The sequence below is a fragment of the Artemia franciscana genome, chromosome 10 (assembly GCF_032884065.1).
Source record: "Artemia franciscana chromosome 10, ASM3288406v1, whole genome shotgun sequence".
Classification (NCBI taxonomy): Eukaryota; Metazoa; Arthropoda; class Branchiopoda; order Anostraca; family Artemiidae; genus Artemia; species Artemia franciscana.
The window spans coordinates 30,455,650-30,475,264 of NC_088872.1; the positions used below are offsets into that span (position 1 = coordinate 30,455,650).

The 19,615-nt window shown below is 34.4% G+C and overlaps 1 protein-coding gene across 6 annotated transcripts; it reads left to right on the forward strand.

The window, feature by feature from the left end:
- Window positions 1–279: 279 nt before the first annotated feature.
- Window positions 280–15,408, forward strand: LOC136032057 (translation initiation factor IF-3-like). Of its 6 annotated transcripts, none has more exons than XM_065712169.1 (3): window positions 280–485; window positions 8,440–8,983; window positions 15,242–15,408. In XM_065712169.1, the coding sequence occupies exons 2-3, from the start codon at window positions 8,459–8,461 to the stop codon at window positions 15,356–15,358; spliced, it is 642 nt and encodes a 213-aa protein (XP_065568241.1). In that variant the 5' UTR covers window positions 280–485; window positions 8,440–8,458; the 3' UTR covers window positions 15,359–15,408. The 6 variants fall into 6 exon arrangements, with proteins under 6 accessions (XP_065568241.1, XP_065568242.1, XP_065568243.1 ...); XM_065712170.1 differs by having other exon boundaries at window positions 285–441; XM_065712171.1 differs by having other exon boundaries at window positions 307–371.
- Window positions 15,409–19,615: the final 4,207 nt, after the last annotated feature.

Consider the following 19,615-nt stretch of genomic DNA (forward strand, 5'->3'; position numbering starts at 1 on the left):
ACTTGTGTACCGTGAAGTCAAAACTAGTTTTGACTGTAGTTCAGTTAAAAGTGTGTACATTAGAATTTAACACATAAAAATTTCAATAAGAGTCTTAAGTTTTAATTATAAAAATATTGAGACTTATTGCTCTGACGTCCACTTGAGTAGCAGCCCCCCCCCTAACTTTTTATTTTAAATACGAGTAATCTGAAGAGTGGGAGAGGCGTAATTTTTTTTTTACTTCACCGCTTTTCAGGGAAAATCGGTTTATTGAGCGTTAATTTTCACTTGTTCAAAAATCGGCAGTCCTGCCTTGAAGAGCAATAGTCCAATTCAAAATCTGTACCTTCTTTCATCTGTTTAGTTTTGATTTTTGGACTAGCCTAATGGTTAAAGAGTTATTTGAAATGGGATAACAATTTTTCACGGCTCTTCTGCTTAACATTACAGGACTCGAGAGTAGGGACATTGTAGAGACTACAGTTCTGAATCATCTTCCTGGGGTATAATTTAGGCTCTGGATTTATTCTGGAAGATTCCTTTCACTTATAAATAATCTTCACTGTCCTATATTTTCGTGTTTGTTGTGTCACCTAGGCAAAATTCAACTACTTTTCAACATTGAAAAGAGGCCATCATCAAGAGTTTTACTGTGAACATTTTCAGAATAGACTAGGCTACAGCCCAAATAAAGGGTATGCTTAGTCTTTAGATAATTAATTAATGTATGGCCATACTTCTTAGTGTTATTTTTGAAATTTATGATAAAATACTCATTTAGCCACTTTTTGCTTTCTTGGAAAGGGGTTAGGTTATGAAAAATGAAACTTTCAGGGGGTTGATTTACAGACTTGAGTATGTTTTGGGTAGGTATTTTGAAATACCTACCCCTACTCCTTCTCCCTATAGAGGTTATAGACCTTTGATAACCTTTAAAAATCTTTGTGTTATAAAACTGAAACCTTACAAAATAGATATTGTGCTTACATAAAGTGGGCTATAAAAAAAAACTGTTTTCAGAATCACAATTTTGCTCAATCCCAATTTATGAGGTTTCAAAGAACTGCAAATACATCTCCTAAATTTAGGAAAAAGAGGTAAAATTCTAGTTGATTGATTTCTTGCTATCTCAGAAAGGGGTTAGGTTAGGAAAATGAAACTTTCAGGGGTGGTTCTACAGGCTAAAGAATGTCCTGGGAAGATATTTTGAATTACCTACCTCCACTCCTTCTCTCTCTAGATGACCCTGACCTTTGATGACCTTCAAAAATATGTGTGTTATAAAAGTGAAATCTTGCAAAATAGATCTTCTCCTTGAATAAACTACATCAAAATTGTTTTCAGCTTCACAACTTTGCTCAATCCCAATTTATAAGGTTTTAAAGATATGCAAATACATTTCCTAAATTTTGAAAAAAAAACAAACAAAACAATATTGATATGGCTCAGAATTCTAGTCAAATAACAGAAATTACATTATCAGAACTAAAGACAGAGAAAAAGCAACTGGTAACTGAAAATCAAGGTAAAATGTTCTTTGGTCAAAATTTCATAGATAAAGACCTGTCATGTAGGCAAATTTCAGGGCTCTCTAGAGGGCGAAGGAGTAGAGGTGGGTACTTTAAAATACTTTTCTGGGATACACTTTAGCCTGTAGACCCATCCCCAAAAGTTTTATTTTCATAACCTAACCCCTTTCTGAGATAGCAAGAAGTCACTAAACTAGAATTTTACCAAAAAAATTATGATTATGGATTAGAATTCTACCTAAGTAACAGGGATTGTATTTTCAAAACTAAAACCAGAGAAAATGAAACAAAAAACTGAAAATTCAGGTAAAATTTTGTTTTGTCAAAATTACAGTTTGGCAAATTTCCAGGACTTAGAAATCAGAAGAGGGTTAACATTGAAGCATGGCAATACTTTCCCTGAATATGTTTTTGGCCCTAGATTCATTACTGAAATTTTCATTTTTCCTAACCTAACCACTTTCCACAATAGCAAAAAGTAGCTAAACTTGAATTTTACCATATCTGATGCTAAGCATGCTAATCTTTACCCTGAAATGCCATAGCACCCCTAACAAATCCACATACAGCTTTAGGTAGTTTGGCTAGCCTATATAGAAACAATTGCTGACTTTGTAGGACTGCATTAGGCTATTTTTGGGCCTATTTTTCATCAGCAGTTGATTTGTAATGCAAAACAAAGTCAGCCTGGCTGCTAATGTAGAATTAATCCACATCAGAATGAAAAACTCTAAAATTAAAACTTTATTCCTTTTCCTAATAGTGAGCAAATGTATAGCCCAAATTATGTACTTTCCATACATTTTTCCATACATCACTATTTTCTTCATGTAGATTTAATGGCAAAGAAGCAACATTGATAATTTGGGCTATATATTTACACATTTGAGGCAGCAGAATAAAATACAGTACTTTTAGAAAGGCTACAAGCATGTTGGAACTTTCAGAAGATGTTTTCAAAATTTTGTATTATTTCCTCAATGGAGGTTGAATTCAATGGTGCTGAGTTGCATCAGGGCTGGATTGCATAGAGGTTTGGTTAAATGGTGATTGGTTTGCACAAGTTTTGAGTTAAATAGGATTGAATTAAAGAGGGTTAGAGTTGAATGAGCATTGATTTTTATAGGGGTTTAGTTGAACAAGCTAGAGTTGAATAGAGCTTCAGTTAATAGATTTGAGTTGTGTGAGCATTCAGTTGCATAAGAACAATCACCTTATCTTAATCACCCTAATCCGTCTGAAAGCTTTAAGGTCTTCTAGACCTGTAGTGCTCTTGGGTTGATGACTGCCAGAACCCTCCAAGAAGCTTGACTCTATTTTGGCATTGTGTAGTGACATGCATCAGAGGTGTAGCATAAGTGGGAGATGGTAACAACAGCAATGAAAGGGGTAAAATTAACCATGACTTGATGCCCACTTAATTGGACTATCTGCCTTAGCTTTTTTTACAATAAGCCATGAGTTGAACAAGGTTGATTCTATTGATTTTTGAATTAAAAATGGAATAAGTTGTTGATTTTTGAATTAAAAAAGGGAATAAGTTGTGGGCAAGTCAAGTCATGGCTAATTGTAGAAAAAGCCAAGGCAGTTAGTCTAATTAAGTGGGCATCAAGTCATGGTTAATTTTACCCATTTTGTTGCTGTTGTTACCATCTCCCACTTATGCTACACCTCTCATGCATGTCACTACACAATGCACAACTAGAGTCAACCTTGTTGGAGGATTTCCCCAGGGAACACATGCTGGTTGACAGTAGTATACTTGAAAATTGAAGAAAAATGGAAGAGTATTTCACAGGGGAGAACTGAGAATATTTTGGCACTCCTTGAGAAGGCTTGGGCATATCCCATCTGGTCCTTTGGATTTGTTGACATCAAGTTTATCAAGGCTGATTAAGACCATTTTTTCAGTGACTGACAATTCAGGCATTAGAACAGATATTAAATCTGATTGTGATGCAGGGATGGTTGGAGAAAATCAGATAGTGAAAGTAGAGGCGAACTGGGTATTTAATACATTAGTCTTGTCTACTGGCAATGAGTGGGTTATGTTTAAGGTCAGGAATGGTGTGATGGTTATGATTTTTGCAGAAACAGGTTTTTCATTTTTGCTTCTGAAAATGTGTTTGCTTTCTTTAAAGAAAATCCTGTCTCAAATACATGATGCATTGCCATTTTTTTACTAGTTTGAATAGTTAGTAATAAGTTCATTTCGTATTGTTAGTAAATTCAAATTGCTACAGTTTAAACTTGCATTATTTTTGTATAAATTTAGAATTTAAATAACTTACATCTAAGCAAAGCTAACTTATAGAAAATTTATAAAACAAGTAACATTTGACTATGCACACAATATACTATATTATGTAATGAACTAAAGGAGAGATACAGAAAAATGTGTGCCTAGTTTGTAACATTGTAAATTGATATTTTTATTATTATTATTTATTGAAAACTTAAAATTTTACATTTTTCCAAATCTGTTTTCATAAAAAAAAAATTTGCAACTATTTGGGCCAGGGGTTTAATCTACTGCTTAAGGTTTTAAACTGATCAAAAGAAACCATTTTTCAGCCCATTTCAGGCCCCCTGACACCCTCCCCCTCCAACATGAAAAAATGACCCCCTTAGCCAGGTAATAATTATTGTAACTTTAGAGTCATTTAAAAACAAGATATTTTATCCCTTTTCTAGAGGGGGCACTGTGCCCCCAAACTAGTCTTTATTGTGTGGTAGGGTATATTTGTCCCAGTGATTTGTAGCTTTAAATTTCATTCTGTTCAGACAAAAAGAGTTCCTTGGCCATTCTTTGAGAGAAGTGATATTTATTTTTAACTCTTTCATGTACATTGGAGGCCTCTTGGCCTATGGACCTAAGGACATAATTTTTTTTCTATGTTGCTAGAAAGTAAGTTTTTGGCCCTTTTTAGTCCCCATTTTTGGGGCACCATGCCCCCAAACCAATTTTCTTTATTGTACTCCTCTTACCCTGAGGACTTATGGCTACAAGCTTCAAACTAATCATGGGTAAGAAGGTATGTGACCTATTCCTGGGCCTTGTAACACCCTTCTCTCTCCAAAGAAAAATTTATGGTCATTTTCCCACTTAGCCCAGACATGGTCCTTGAAAGTTTCAAGGCAATCGAAAGAAAAGCTTTTTGGCCCTATTTTCAGTCACATTTTTGAGGAGGGTTTTAGCCCTCAAACAAAAATCTTTCTTGTATATTAGTGCCCACATTGTCAAAGATTGGTGGTTTATGGTTTCAATCCATTTAGAAAAAGAAGTTTATTGACCTCTGTTTAGGAGTCCTTTTGTTTTTGCAAATTAGGGTCCTATTAACCCAAAAATTTTAAAACACAATTGCTACAACTTGCAACTACTGCTACTACTTGTGACTATTCCTACTTGCATCTACTAACACTACTACTTATGGATACCACTAATCTTGCATCTATTATTACTACTACTTGTGACTGCTACTACTCTTGCAACTACTTCTAGTAATTATGACTACTGCTAGTACTTACAGATACTACTACTACTACTACTACCTCTTGTGACAATTTATAATACTTGCAACCACTACTACTACTTGCAACTACTACTACTACTTGCAACTACTATTACTGATAATTTGCAACTACTGCTACTGTGTGTAACAACTAATACTGCTTAAGTTGAAACTGAAGAGAGTGTTGAACTAAATCAAAAGACACTTTATGCATCCAGGTCGTTAAACATGTATCTGCAACGTCTCAGGAGCAGCTGTTGGTATTAAGTTGAAGCTTTTTGGGAATGTTAAGAGGATGTTTACCTAAATCAAAAGATAATTTGTTCAAATAGACAGTCAAGAGAGTGTATCCCCAATATCTCAGGGATAGCTAAGGGTATTGAATTGAAACTTTCAGAGAACATTGAGGGGAAGTTAAGCTAATCAAAATACACTATGTAGATTCAGGTTTTCACTATCCTGTATCTGCAACATCCAAGGAACCACTAAGTGTATGAAGTTAAAACTTTCACAAAATTTTGAGGAGAATGTTGAAATAAATCAAAAGACACTATGTACATCCAGTTTGTCAAACTAGGATATCTACAATATATCAGGAATCTGAGGGTATTAAGTTGACGATTTTAGGGAATGTAGAGGGGAATTATGTATGTTTATTCTCTCTGTCCATTTTCATTCAACTTCAACTTTTTCTTTATTCAACTTAAAAAATACAAAAACAATATTATGTCCTAACAGAGAGCAGAGTTCGTAAGGCTGGGACAGTGCAAAAAAATAGAAAAAAACATCAACATCTCATCATACTAACAATTTCAAAATTTAACTTGGCAAAAAACAAACAAAATAGAAAAAAACACAAAAGAGAAGTAACAAGGATAAGTAAATAACTAAAATCGGGCAGGAGGGGCATGGGAGGCCATCCCAAACACAGGGACACAAAAACAAAACACACAAAGAAGAAGATCAAATAACTTGGTATTCCATCATCAATGTTGAATAATCAAACATTACCAAACAATCTTTAATAATTGTTTTTTTTTTAATTTAGCTGATATTTTTGGGATGGGTCAAGCAGAATTTTGTCATTCAGCTTATAATTTTTTGCAATGAAGGGTATTTGGTACCTAATCGAAAACCTTGACCTTTCAGAACTTACAAAAGGAACTTGGTACATTCCAGACCGATGACAACCCGAACATGGAAGTAAAATTAACAGAGATTGATATTGGAAATAATTATTAGAATTTTGGATTTGAAAATGCTGTATGAAAATATTTAATACTCATGTATCTTTTAAATCTAACAAATTTAAGAAAAAGAACAACTTTATAGTTTCTGATACATTTTCAAGTTTTGAAGGTTGATGTAAAAAATTTCCAAGTATTTTTATTGCCCTATTTTGTAGTACTTGTAAGGGATTTATATGCTTCCAAAAGCTATTAAGATGAACAATTGATAAACAATTCATATGTCTATTATATGTCATATGTCTATATATGTCATATCTATTAAACATTCTCCCTGGGGATTCTTTCAAGTATATTATCTAAAAATTGCTGATGGATCAATAGCTTGGTTTGAGAACTGTCCTGAACCTTGATTTTGAATTTAATGAAACTTATGTAATAATTACATTAATTAAAGTCAACTCTCAAATCATGTTATTTAACTTGATAATTTAAATTAGAATCCAGTATTTTAATTCTTGAGCCAAAAATCTGAAAAACACTAGTAATATTAACCAATAATAAAACCCTGGCAATCAAAACCAAACATAGATTAAGCATAGATTAAACTTAAAACAAACAGAAATTACTACAAACAAAAGTTTGGCTACCTTCTAAAGGTCGTTGCATCATTTGCACTGTACTGAAAACGAAATACAATTTAACACTTTTTTTTGTGATTATAACATTGAAAAATAAAGAATCCTGTTAAATAAAATCTTGAATTGCTGACATTTGCAGGAATTAATATACTTATATATTAAACATTCAGTTTATTTTTAACTGTACTTTGCAACTATCTTGACTATCACACTTATTATTTTTTTTTTTGTTGATGTTAAGAAAATGACACTGTTCAGCTGTTAAACCACACTGTTCAAAACGCACACTTGTTTGATTAAATGTAAATGATGCAATAGTATTTAGAATGTTTACAGAGGGGAGGGGGTAGTTGAACTCCTGTTTGTAGTTGTTCCTGCTCGTTTTAGGTTAGATTTGAGTGTTAATTTGGTTTTCTATTTGTTTTAGGATTTATTTCTTCATCTTTCAATATTGGTTATCTTTATGTTTGATGTGATTATTTGTTTAAATTTTCTTCGTTTTGGGTTTCATTTATTCTTTAATTGTAAGTTTTGGTCGTTTTAAATTTGAACTATTGCATGACTTTATTTCTGCTTATCCTAATTTTTAAAATAGCTCTTTACTTTTCTTTGAAAAACTTCTTTATCGGAAAGTTTTTTTTTAATTAATTCTATGAAAGATTACTCTACTGAATTCTACCTTTCCATGAAGACTGTTTTCACAAGGGCTATATTTGTAATTGGGGTCCTTACCTGGGCGCACCATTCATTTTCTAGGTATTTTAACCGTTCTGTTTAAAATGGCTTGTTAAAATTTTTATTTGATGCCCTATAGGTCTGCTGGGGAGTCTGTGGGCATGTGAGATATTCAAGAGGTGCCAGCCAGGTCCCCGACTCTGTTTTGGCCACGAAGCAGGACACTAGAACTCATAATTTACCATCAAAGAAGCCCTTCCCCAACTTTTTATGAGGATCTGTTCTACATGATCCTGGAAAAAAAGGACACACATTGATCATTATTGAGTCGTTGCTACTAAATTTACACTAATGACCTTGATACCACTAGAAGCTTTTGAATAACAGAAAAAGATGATTTTTCCTCAATAAAGAAAGAAAATAAATTATGGGAGATACTTCAATACCTTTATGTCTCATACAACCTTCTTAAATACCTTGGCTATCACTTGTTCATTTCGGCTGTGCCAACTCAGAATGTGGTATGTTACAACCCATTTATTTGTTTGCAAAGACATCAAAGATACGGTTAAACAATATGATATCAAAACTCCCTATTTCTATGCGTGTCAAAAAGGGGACTTAATGCATATTAAAGAAACAGGAATTTTCAAGGTTCCTGAAAACAAATAAGATACAAGAAAGCAGATTTAACTAGCCATTAGAGCAGGCTTAGTTTAAGAGTGTAGTTGAACCTGAATTGCGTTTTGACAACAACACAAGATAATGCTTTCTGAATTTTTGCTGACAATTTGACGTTCTATCCCTCCAGTCAATGCCCATAATGAATTAAGTCCTGCTTCCTTGTTATATCTTAATTTTCTAGTGTTTATGCTCGGTATGGGAGAGATTGGATACTTAATTTTTCTTATAGGTTAAGAATATCAGTCTCAATGTCCTGTGGGAGAAAAGCTTTGTACCTGGTGCTCCAGCTGAAAACCCCCTCAAAAACCCTGTGCTTTCAACGAATTTTAGTTCTCCAGAGAACAATAGCTTCAACTGCTGAAAAATTTAAGCATATAAAGATTGCCCAAGAAGTTGTTGATTCATTAAAAACAGAGCCGATATCTGTTGATGTTGTGCTGGAACACGGGAAAATAGTTACAATGAAACTATACCAGGCAGAGAAATATGCCAAAACAAGAGATCTAAAGCTCATGCCTATAAAGGAGCATAATCGACCTATACAACTTTTTAAGCTTGTCACTGGATCAGAATTTTTCAAATATGAAATGGAACAGAAGCATGCAAAAAAGGCAGAGCAGGAAACAAAGCACCATGAGAAGAGAATGAACATTACATGTAAAATAGAAGATCATGATTTGTATGCGAAGTTGAATCAGGTCAAGAAATGGCTGACAAAGAACATAAAAACTGAAGTCACGATTAGTTTCAGGTCTAATGAAGAGGACAAAGCGGTAATTTTTTTTTTGAACTGTTAGGGACTAAACTAATTTTACTATTTTTTGGCTGTTTTTAAAAAGGAAAATTTGTTTTTGCTCCTTTGCTAACTCAGAATATGACAAGAATACAGTGACTTGGAACTGCACTAAAATTCATTTATACTTGCAGAAGAAATTGTTTATTCTATTAGTGTTGACTGGCTATTTTGTCAATTGGTAAATTATAATATTGAGAAATAGTCTTAAACCCAGTTAAAGCTGGGCACCTGGTGGGGAGGGGGGATTGAAAAATATCTTTTGATATTTTTATGGAAAAAACAAAAAAAATGCTCCCTACTTGATTTTAAATCTTTATTTCAAGAAATCCTCGCCCTCCTCTATATTTTATGAATTGGCACCCCTGAGGTAAAGCTTAGTCCATCATTAAAAATTGTATGTAATATAATGAAAATAATGAAAAGAGAAATCACCAATGCAACAGCACAAACACATTAAAAAAAACTAACACCTGACACAACTAACACATTAAAAAAAACTAACGAAAAAACTAAAACATTAAAAAAAACAACATCTGTTGGTGTTGACCAACAGGTTATGTCAATCCCATGTTGTGCAAGTAGCTTGATGGGGCAAAGACATTGGCAAGATTTTAGGATGTTGGTTCTTTATATCGAGGAAAAACGTTTTAATGTGTAGTTGGGGGGGGGAGGCAATTGATCGCATTTATAGCTTGGAGGAACTCTAGGACTGAAAAGGAAGAAGATGAAATTTCAACTCGCGCGATCCTAGCCTGATAAAATTTCGATGGAAGATGCAAAAGATCTTTCTTCTTAGAATTTTAGAGCAGACAAATCTTCATTAACGACCTGTCAAATATCATTGATTCGTTAATTTTCACATCTCGACTAATCCTGTGGTTTGGACAAAAATGCATTATTTAAACTAAAACATAAGGAAAAGGTTTGCAGGCGAATCACTTGTGTTGTTCTTTTAATTTATCACTTTTTTCCTGTCAAGAGTGATATCTAACATATCTAACATGTTTATAATATAATAGATGTTTTATATCATTGTAAATTTCATAAGAATCCCCTTAAAACACGGTTTATTGCTGGAGCAGCTAAATGTCCAACCCGCATTGCTGCTACTGACCTCTCTTTAATTTTAAAGGAAATTATAAATAAACTTAAAACCTACTGTTCTGGTATTAAAGAAATTTTTCGAATTTTAATCCATATTGGAGTGTTAATAATTCGCTGCAGGTTATAGATTCTTTAACAATGGTTTCAGCTAAAAGAATTGAGTCTTTCGATTTTTGCAACAATGTATACTAATTTATCACTTAATGTAGTGTTAGATAATTTAATAACGGTTATCAAGAAATCTTTCCTCTTATCTAGTAAAAGGTTCTTAAAAATAGACACTTATAATAAAAAAGCTATATGGACAAATTGCTTTAAGACTGCAGTTAGCTTGAGATGTTACAGCTTGGATATGATTTTTGAGTTATTAGAATTTGTTTTATACAATACTTATATAAGATTTGGTGGTGATTTGTACAAGCAAATCGTTGGAATTCCCATGGGGGGGGGGAATGTCAGCCCATTTATAGCTGACTTGTTTTAAAGTCAAGTAGAATATAAATATATGATGCATAAGAATAATCCAAGTAATTTAAAACATGTTTTGTCAAATAATAAAAGATATTTAGATGATATTTTGGTCTTAAATTGTAAGGATTTTATTGATATTTCTAAAAATATATATCCATCAGAGCTTACTCTTGAACCTAGTCATGGCGCTGGTCTTGAAGATCATTTCTTAGATTTAAATATTAATATTTCTGATAATAATAAATTAAGTTTTAAAATGTATAATAAGACGGATGATTTTGATTTTGAAGTGATTAGTTTCCCATTCCCTGAAAGTAATATACACTCAAATATCACATATTCGGCGTTTTTCTCCCAGTTACTTCGTTATGCAAGGATTTGTAGTAATTATATTGATTTTAAAAATAGATGTAAAATCTTAAGCCAAGAATTGATATTAAGAGGTTTTTCTGCAAATAAATTAACTTGGCAATTTAAAAAATTTAGTTTTCATTATAACGAACTTTTAAATAAATACCAAAAAAATTATTTGGAAATACTTAGGGAAATTTTCGGCTAATTTCGGATGTTCGCAAAAAGTTGATGCAGCGCCATCTATTTTGAATTGTGTTTCTAATAGAGCGGATTTTTCAAAAATAGCCACATGGTAATGATGAATTCTATAATTGTTCAGTTCATTCAGGTTTTTTGCAAAGAGTTAATATTTGTGATTTGGTAAAATTTATCACATTTAGTTTACCTATTGTTACTACGGATAAGCTTGTTTTGGTGTTACTTGGTTGTTCTACATTTGCTGGTTTTTTTTTTCATAGGCATGTATTTTAGGGGTGATACCTGACACGGGGATGCCATGGATATTCTGTGGTAGGCACAACACTTGACTGGGTAGAGAATTTAAAGTCCCGAAACCCTATAGACAAGTGTATTCCTGATGAGCCCTTGTGTTGGGTTGTTGCCTCTGAATTATTTGTCTTTATTGTTTGGCAAATGAAGACTTATGCTTATTGACGACATGACTGCCTGTCCATGGATTATTCTTTATGGTTGATTTCGTATGGCTATGCTGTTTGACCTATGTGGTTGTATGGATGAGTAGGGTTAAGGCCTCATTCAAGTGCTGGTCTATATTAAACACTAATTTAGGAAAACAGTTTTCCCTTTCTCCTTCTATCTCCTTTTTTTTAATATGTTTGTGCTGTTGCATTGATGATTTCTCTTTTCGTTATGTGTTCCCTGACGAAAAGTTACTGACTTGTACTTGTGGTGGGAATTAGGCATTTCCACCTCTCGCATCAATAAGGATTTCCAAGACTAGTTTGTTCCATGTCCTTTACTTCCCATAAGTTCAAGATTTGGTTTGATCCGCTTCCACTTGTTTTATCTGTCCCCCTTGGCGTCTTGCCCAGGAGATGAGAGGCTTAACTAGATGATTTGAAATGGCATGTACTCTGACGACTTCTGAGAGACATTGCAGCATACGCATTTGCTTTGTTTCCTCGTTGAAAATGCGATCGTTTACGTGTATATCAGAGACAAATAGATAGAACTTCTATTCGCATGATTCTGGTTCAAACAAAATGCAATATGGTTACCTTTCTGCTAAAAATTTGACGGTGAGGGTGGGCTGAAAATTATGTAGCTTAGAGGAGGGGGAGGGGGCTTCACGTGAGCTATGCTTTTTTAAATTTTCAGTGAGAGGCTCAGGCTCAGTACTCTTCAGCATAAGCCTGCAGTACTCATAACTCTTCAGCATCAGGCTCAGTACTCATAAGCCTGCAACATGGATGCTCGTGGGGTGAGGCTTCTCTCTTATCTCAGAAATATTTTTAGCTCAAAATAAAACATCATATTCATATGCTTGCCTGTATATGGGCGGAAGGACTGGAGGACATCTTTGTGGGACAATATTTGTGCGTAATTCCCCCTTGGCAATTCTAGACATCAAAACATGAAACATTATTTCTGGCAATTCGGACCCAACGGAAAAAAACGGAGGTTTTCACTCCAAGGCGAAACATGGCTGAAGGAACAAAAACAGGGCGGAATAACTTCAGATACCTCTCTCTGACATAGACAATAAAACTCTACTTCAGCTCACACAGTGTAGGTTTCGGTTGCAAGACAAGTGAATACTATCCTTTTTAGCTCCAGGCAAGAATTACATACAGTTATCTAAATGTTCAGTCAAATTCACAGTGATATTGCTAGGGGAGAGGATAGACTTGTCTCCAGACGCAACATTTGTTGTGACAACACTTAGATTCTCTTGTTTTTTTTCAATCCATGGAGCAATTGTTAAGAGGGTTGGGGGGTGGCACAAAACTGGCATTGCTCCCTCTTCTGACATTGAAAAATACTCCTTTGGGTCCGCATATTCATACCTCTTTCTCGCAATAAGTTGAAGTTGGCGTTATAGGAGAAATAATAGCAGAACAAACCCAAAGCATCGCTCCCGCAAAACAGGAAGTAGAGGAATACTGAATGCCGCCTCCTATATATGTGGGGTTCCGTAGGCCACTCGCTCCTTAGGCTGAAGTTTCCACTTGTTATATATATATATATATATATATATATATATATATATATATATATATATATATATATATATATATACATCTATATATGTGGATATAATTTAACTTTGGTTAGACATTAGTAAACCAAAGTTTAAGCTTTTGTTCAAAGAGCGATGGGCTTAGGAGGGGGATGGCCTCCTAATCCCCCTCCTTAGGAGGGGGATGGCCTTATATATAGCATGATTTATGTTTTTTTCAAGTCTTAAAATCATAGGAAGGTGCTTATGGTGATAAATAAGAAAAAAAAAGAAATGTACGACTTGTTGGGCAAATTAAATAAAAAAAAACAAGTTTTTTTAAATGAAAGTAAGGAGCGACATTAAAACTTAAAACGAACAGAAATTACTCCGTATATGAAAGGGGCTTTTCCTCCTCGACACCCCGCTCCTTACGCTAAAGTTTTTTATTGTTTTAAAAAGTAGATTTGCGAGAAAGAATCAAACTTTAGCGCAAGGAGCGGGGTGTCGAGGAGGAAAGAGTAATTTCTGTTCGTTTTAAGTTTTAATGTCGCTCCTTACTTTCATTTAAAAAAACTTGTTTTTTTTAATTTAATTTCTGAAAGTTTTTTAATTAATGCATGTCTGATTTTGGCTCTCCGTACATAAATTATTAAAATGAAATTTGCATATTAATTCTTTTTTTGGCTAAATGGCTTTCTCTTAGTTTTGATCAGACGATTTTGAGAAATAAGGGGTGGGGAAGGAGGTCTTGTTGCCCTCCAATTTTTCGGTTACTTAAAAAGGCACCTAGATCTTTTATTCTTAACGAACGTTTTTATTAGTAAAAAAAAATACGTAACTTAAGAATTAACTTACGTAACAAACTTTTATATTCTTATATTTTTGATTATATATATGAGGGGGCTGGTCCCCTCGTTAATACCTCGCTCTTCACACTAAATCTTGTTTTATCCCAATTCTTTAAGAATGACTCCTGAATCAGAAAGGCCGTAGAATAAATAGTTGAAATTATTAAAAAAAATTTTAGCATAAAGAGTGAAGTGTTTATCTCCTCCTAAATACCTCGCTCTTTATGCTAAAGTATTTTTAGAACCCCTCATATGCGTAATAATCTCTGTTCCTTTTTAAGTTTTAATGCTTCTCCTTACTTTCGATTGAAAAAACTTTTTCATGTTTATATTTTCATTGTTTTTTTTTTATAGTAATGCTAGAAAGTCCTGCGCCCTTTTCATTGAATTTCTCTTCCCCCATGAAATATTCCTCCAAGGAAAGATCCTCCCATATAGCCCCCTCCCCTGAACCCCACACCCAAACCAAAAAAATCCCCCTGATAACGTCGGTACACTTCCCAGTAACCATTACTGTATGTAAACATTGGTCAAAGTTTGTAACTTGCAGCCCCTCCCCCAGGGACTGTGGGGGGTAAGTCATCCCCAAAGACATAGTTATTATGGTTTTCGACTATGCGGAACAAAATGGCTATCTCAAAATTTTGATCCGTTGACTTTGGGAAAAAAATGAGCGTGGGAGGGGGCCTAGGTGCCCTCCAATTTTTTTGGTCACTTAAAAAGGGCACTAGAACTTTTCATTTCCGTTAGAATGAGCCCTCTTGCAACACTCTAGGACTACTTGGTCGATACGATGACCCCTGGGAAAAAAAAAAACAAAAAAACAAATAAACACGCACCCGTGATTTGTCTTCTGGCAAAAAAATACGAAATTCCACATGTTTGTAGATTGGACCTTGAAATTTTTTCTATAGGGTTCTCTGATACGCTGAATGCGATGGTGTAATTTTCGTTAAGATCCTATGACTTTTAGGGGGTGTTACCCCCTATTTTCCAAAATAAGGCAAATTTTCTCAGGCTCGTAACTTTTGATGACAAAGACTAAATTTGGTGAAACTTATATATTTGAAATCAGCATAAAAATCTGATTCTTTTGATATATCTTTTAGCATCGAAATTCCGTTTTTTAGAGTTTCGTTTACTATTGAGCCGGGTCGCTCCTTACTACAGTTCGTTACCACGAACTGTTTGATTCTGAAACCCACACTGTTGTTTTTATACAGACTGTACTAGAAACGTTTTAAAATTTGTAAAGATTTTTTTTTATGCTTTTTAGGAATCTACGCTTTCACGCATAGAACAGTACCTGAAGTCAGAAGGGAAGATACATCAAAAGCGAGTGAAAAATAATTTGATGAAATTCTTTATTATTCCGGCTAGCAGCGAAAAGTAATAGACAATGCTGGTGTTTATTTTATGATTTATTAAAACATTTTGTGGTGATTTTTCTTTTTTCCGACAGCATCGAACGACGAAAGACGTTCAAAAGCAGTATATTTCTCGGGTGATTGTTTTATTGAAACGAATGGTCTCAAATAAAGGAAAGGGTCATTTAAATGAAAACTCTCAGCTCTGGAGCAGTTTTTAGGTAATTAATTTTAAAAAAATTTCCAAAAGGAGTTTCAAAAAGAAGTCGAAACAGGAAGGAGCATAAAATGAAATGAATAGCCATGTGAGACTTAAAATGACTAGAAATTATTATGAGTGAATAAATTAAGCTCAACCGAAACATAATTAAAAAGAATAATTAAGTTTAATTTAAAAAGAACAGAAATTGACAAAAATAATAGTGGAACAGCTGCCACCTCAAACCCCTTTAAAGCTAGAGTTGCATTTGCGCTTTACTGAAAACTAAACGATTTCTAATTTACTAAAGTATGCCTAAACTTTTGTTTCAAAAATTACCAACTAACGTATTAAAAGTTTCAGTGAGTTTTTTTTTATGATGTGGAACTAAAACAAAAGTAATATGAATCAACAGATTCTTTTGAAATAGGAAAACTAAATTGGAAGTCACAATGTGCGTATTAATTGACAGCAACAGCCTTCTTTCTTGGAAATTTAATAAAAGTTTTCGATTTTTTTTCTCATGTTTTGACAAAGAAAAACATACTGTTAAAAATACATATCGTTTTCTTGACTTTGACCTGTTTCGGGCAATATTTTTAAACCATTTTTTTTTATGTAACTTCTGTATGAACTTCTATCTGCTGCCAGACGGAGAAGTTGCGACATGTTGCACAACAAGAAATTGTCCCTCCCTCTAAGAAGAGAACTGTGTGCATGGTCTTCAAAGACTATCGTTTGAAGACGAGTGTTTTCCATACGTTTCATGTTCTAGCCAGCTAGGTTTTCAGTGTATTTTGCTGTCGAGGATGGTATATAGTACTTAAGACACTTGATTGGCGTTAAAAATGCTATCATAGTAAGCGATGCACGCAGTACAGCATAGCAATTTTATTTCAAAGACAGCGAGGCGACCCTGAACATCGATTTTAAAGGTTCAAGACCAATAGGCATAAATGGTGACAGGGAGGATGAGTGAGCTGAGTAGCCTCACTTAAGGCGTTGTTGAATAGTTCTTGTTTCTATAGATGTGCATCGAAGTTTTAAAACTGGAGTTCGAAAATGCCAGGCGTCTCTTGATGTATTTGAAGTGGTTATTGTCAGAGTTGAACAAGCTAGCGAGGTAGGCTAATTCTATACCCATTCTACGTTATCACTTCCAATCTGGATGCTGGGATTTGCCCGGAAATCAGGTTTACACGGATGGATTCTGTTTTCAAGGTGTTGATGTTCATCCCAAAAAGGTTGGTTGTCGAACTGATCATGCCGTTTGGCAAGCTTTTGGCAATGCCTTCTCCAGACATAGAACTACTACTACCACTAATAACTAACTGCAGCAAAACGTATCAAATATTGATCGAACACTTAAAAAAAAAAAAAAAAAAAAAAAAAAAAAAAAAAAAAAAAAAAAAAAAAAAAAAAAAAAAAAAACACTTGCTAAATAGATTAGCCTATAAATCATGAAGAGCCAGAACTGTTACTAAAAAACGGAAATAAATTGTGGCCTAAAAGGCTAATTTTCGCCCTATCTTCAAATGTTTTATATTTTTTCTTTATACAGACTACAGGATCCTTCACATTAAGCTTTAAAACAATCTCAGTGTTACTAAAAGAAAGGGGGAAACCAAGTAAAAATTTACAAAATTTAAAATAAGCAACTTTAATGGGCGAAAGATCAGAAGGTCTGAAATTTCGGAAGAGGAGGGACGGGAACAATACGTGAGGCAGAGCAACAGCGCTATACATACGACCAAGGACGTCCCGACGGTAAAGACCCCGAAAACGAATTAAAAGACCAAATGCCTTGCGTAGTTTCATCTGAACATGCTGAACCAGGACTGGTTTGAAATCTCTTTTCGAAGCAGCATAAGGTAATCCCAAATAAGTGACTATTGGCGACGACTGAAAAATAACACCATTGCCGCAATCGAGAGTCGCCCTGACATTATCCCCTAAACAATTTACAACAAAAAATTGACATTTTTCAAAACTGATAGAAAGTCCCAAACCTTTTAAACAATTAATTAAAATATTAAAATTAGAAACAAGACTAGACTTGGACCGGCTTAGAAGGATAATGTCATCAGCATATGCAATGTAAGACAGATTTCGAGATAATGAAACAAACGAGCAGGAAAGAGAATTAAGGGCAGTAGCTAAACAAGAATTGAATATAAAAGGAGAAATAATTCCTCCTTGTCTAATTCCTCTACCCACTTGAATTAATTTGGACTGAGATGAAGACGAACTCGGACAGATACGGATCTTTAAACCAGAATACCAAGAGCGAAGGACTCGTATGACAGCTAGGGGCAATCCAGCATGGATTAAAGTGAGCAGAGCGGATGCATGAGAAATGTTATCAAAGGCCCCTTTGATATCAATCAAGAGGGCGTATAGCGGTTGACCAGAGATTCTCGCTTCTTCAATAACTTTGCTGAAAGATGCATGGGCATGGTCACATCCCAAACCTCTCTTGAAACCAACTTGATTAGAACCAGTGTCAAGAATTTCAAGAAGATCCTTCAAACACAACTCAAACACTTTCCCAATCATAGAACCCCTAGTAATTGGCCTCCAGGAGCTACAGGATATAATAAGTTGAGTGATCTGCTAAAGTGATGAAAAATTTGCAATTAACCTTATCTCCAGATGAGGTCGAACGGATGTTGGAGGTCTAGGAAGAGACGATGTCGAAGAAGATATCGCTTCCAGTAAAGAAAAAGAAGTAAGGAGTGACATTAAAATTAAAACGAACAGAAATAATTCCGTATATGAAAGGGCCTGTCTCCTCCTCAAAGCTTCGCTCTTTACGCTAAAGTTTAACTCTTTGTCACAACGTTACTTTTTTAAACCATCAAAAATTAGCGTAAAGAGCGAGACGTTGAGGAGGGCACAGTCCTTTTAGCATACGGAACAATTTCTGTTCGTTTTAAGTTTTAATGTTGCTCATTACTTTTTATTAAAAAAACTTGTTTTTTAAATTTAATTTCTAAACTTTTTTCAGCTAATGCAGGTTCGAATTTGGCTCACAGTACATGAAAAATCAAAATCAAATTTGCACATTAATTTTGGCAGATTTATTCCGGATATGAAGGGTTGCCTCCTCCTCAATACTTTGCTCTTTAAGGTAAAACTGTTAGCACTTTTAAAAAAGGTTCCTATTCTAATTAAACGGCCCCCGTGTTTCAATTTTAGTAAACAGTTAAACTTCAGCGTAAAGAGTAAGGACCGAGTCCGTTGATTTTGAATTAAATCAAGTAGTTGTGAAGGGCGCAACCCTTAATATATGAAGGATTCCTTGCGGACTAGCTAAAGGAGAAAATCCTACCTTTTACTGACCTGAGACAATTCGGGAACCTCAAATCCACTTCTACTTCCCATTACCTTGTTTTTCTTATTGACTCAATTGAAAAATTCTCAGAAAACTTAATTGCTGGCTAAATTCAATTTCCATTGACCTTCAAAAAGTATTTGACCTTATTAACCACAATGTTTTCGTTGAGAAACTTGTAACTGATTTTAAATATAGATCGTTTTCTGGTTAAATTGGTTGCTTCGTTTTTATCAAATAGATCACAGGTAGTCAAATATCAGAATTATTATTCCAGTCCCCTCCTTGTCCACAATAGAGTACCCCAAGGTACTCTCCTAGGTCTCCTCCTATTTTCTGTTACGATAAATAACCTCGCTAAAGAATTTCCCGACAGATGGACATTTGTGGATGACCTAACAGCTATTGAAATCTGCTACCGAAACTTAGTAAGCAACCCTATGAGTATCCTCAATGATATTGCAGATGACGCTGCGGTCTTCGACATGAGAGTAAACCCCTCTAAATCTATGATAATGCCAGTATGTTTCCTTAAAGCCTCACCCCTTTTCCTCAACCCTATTCCCCCAGATATTTCTGTGTCTTCGTTTAAATTACTTGGGTTTACAATTTCCTCTAATTTAAAGTGGGATATCCGCATTAAAGATATTGTCCATAAAGCTAATGCATCCATGTCTCTCATTAAGCTATTGAATAAATTTAACGTCCCCCTCCCATTCTTTACGGATCTATACTTCCTTTGTCAGCCTG

Excerpts from the sequence above, each read along its gene's own strand:
- LOC136032057 (XM_065712166.1), top strand. The coding sequence starts at position 7,977 with ATGTCTCATACAACCTTCTTAAATACCTTGGCTATCACTTGTTCATTT. Across the intron at positions 8,048-8,439 it reads CTGTGCCAACTCAGAATGTG|GTTAAGAATATCAGTCTCAA; the intron begins GTATGTTACAAC and ends TTTTTCTTATAG. Across the intron at positions 8,984-15,241 it reads CTAATGAAGAGGACAAAGCG|GAATCTACGCTTTCACGCAT; the intron begins GTAATTTTTTTT and ends TATGCTTTTTAG.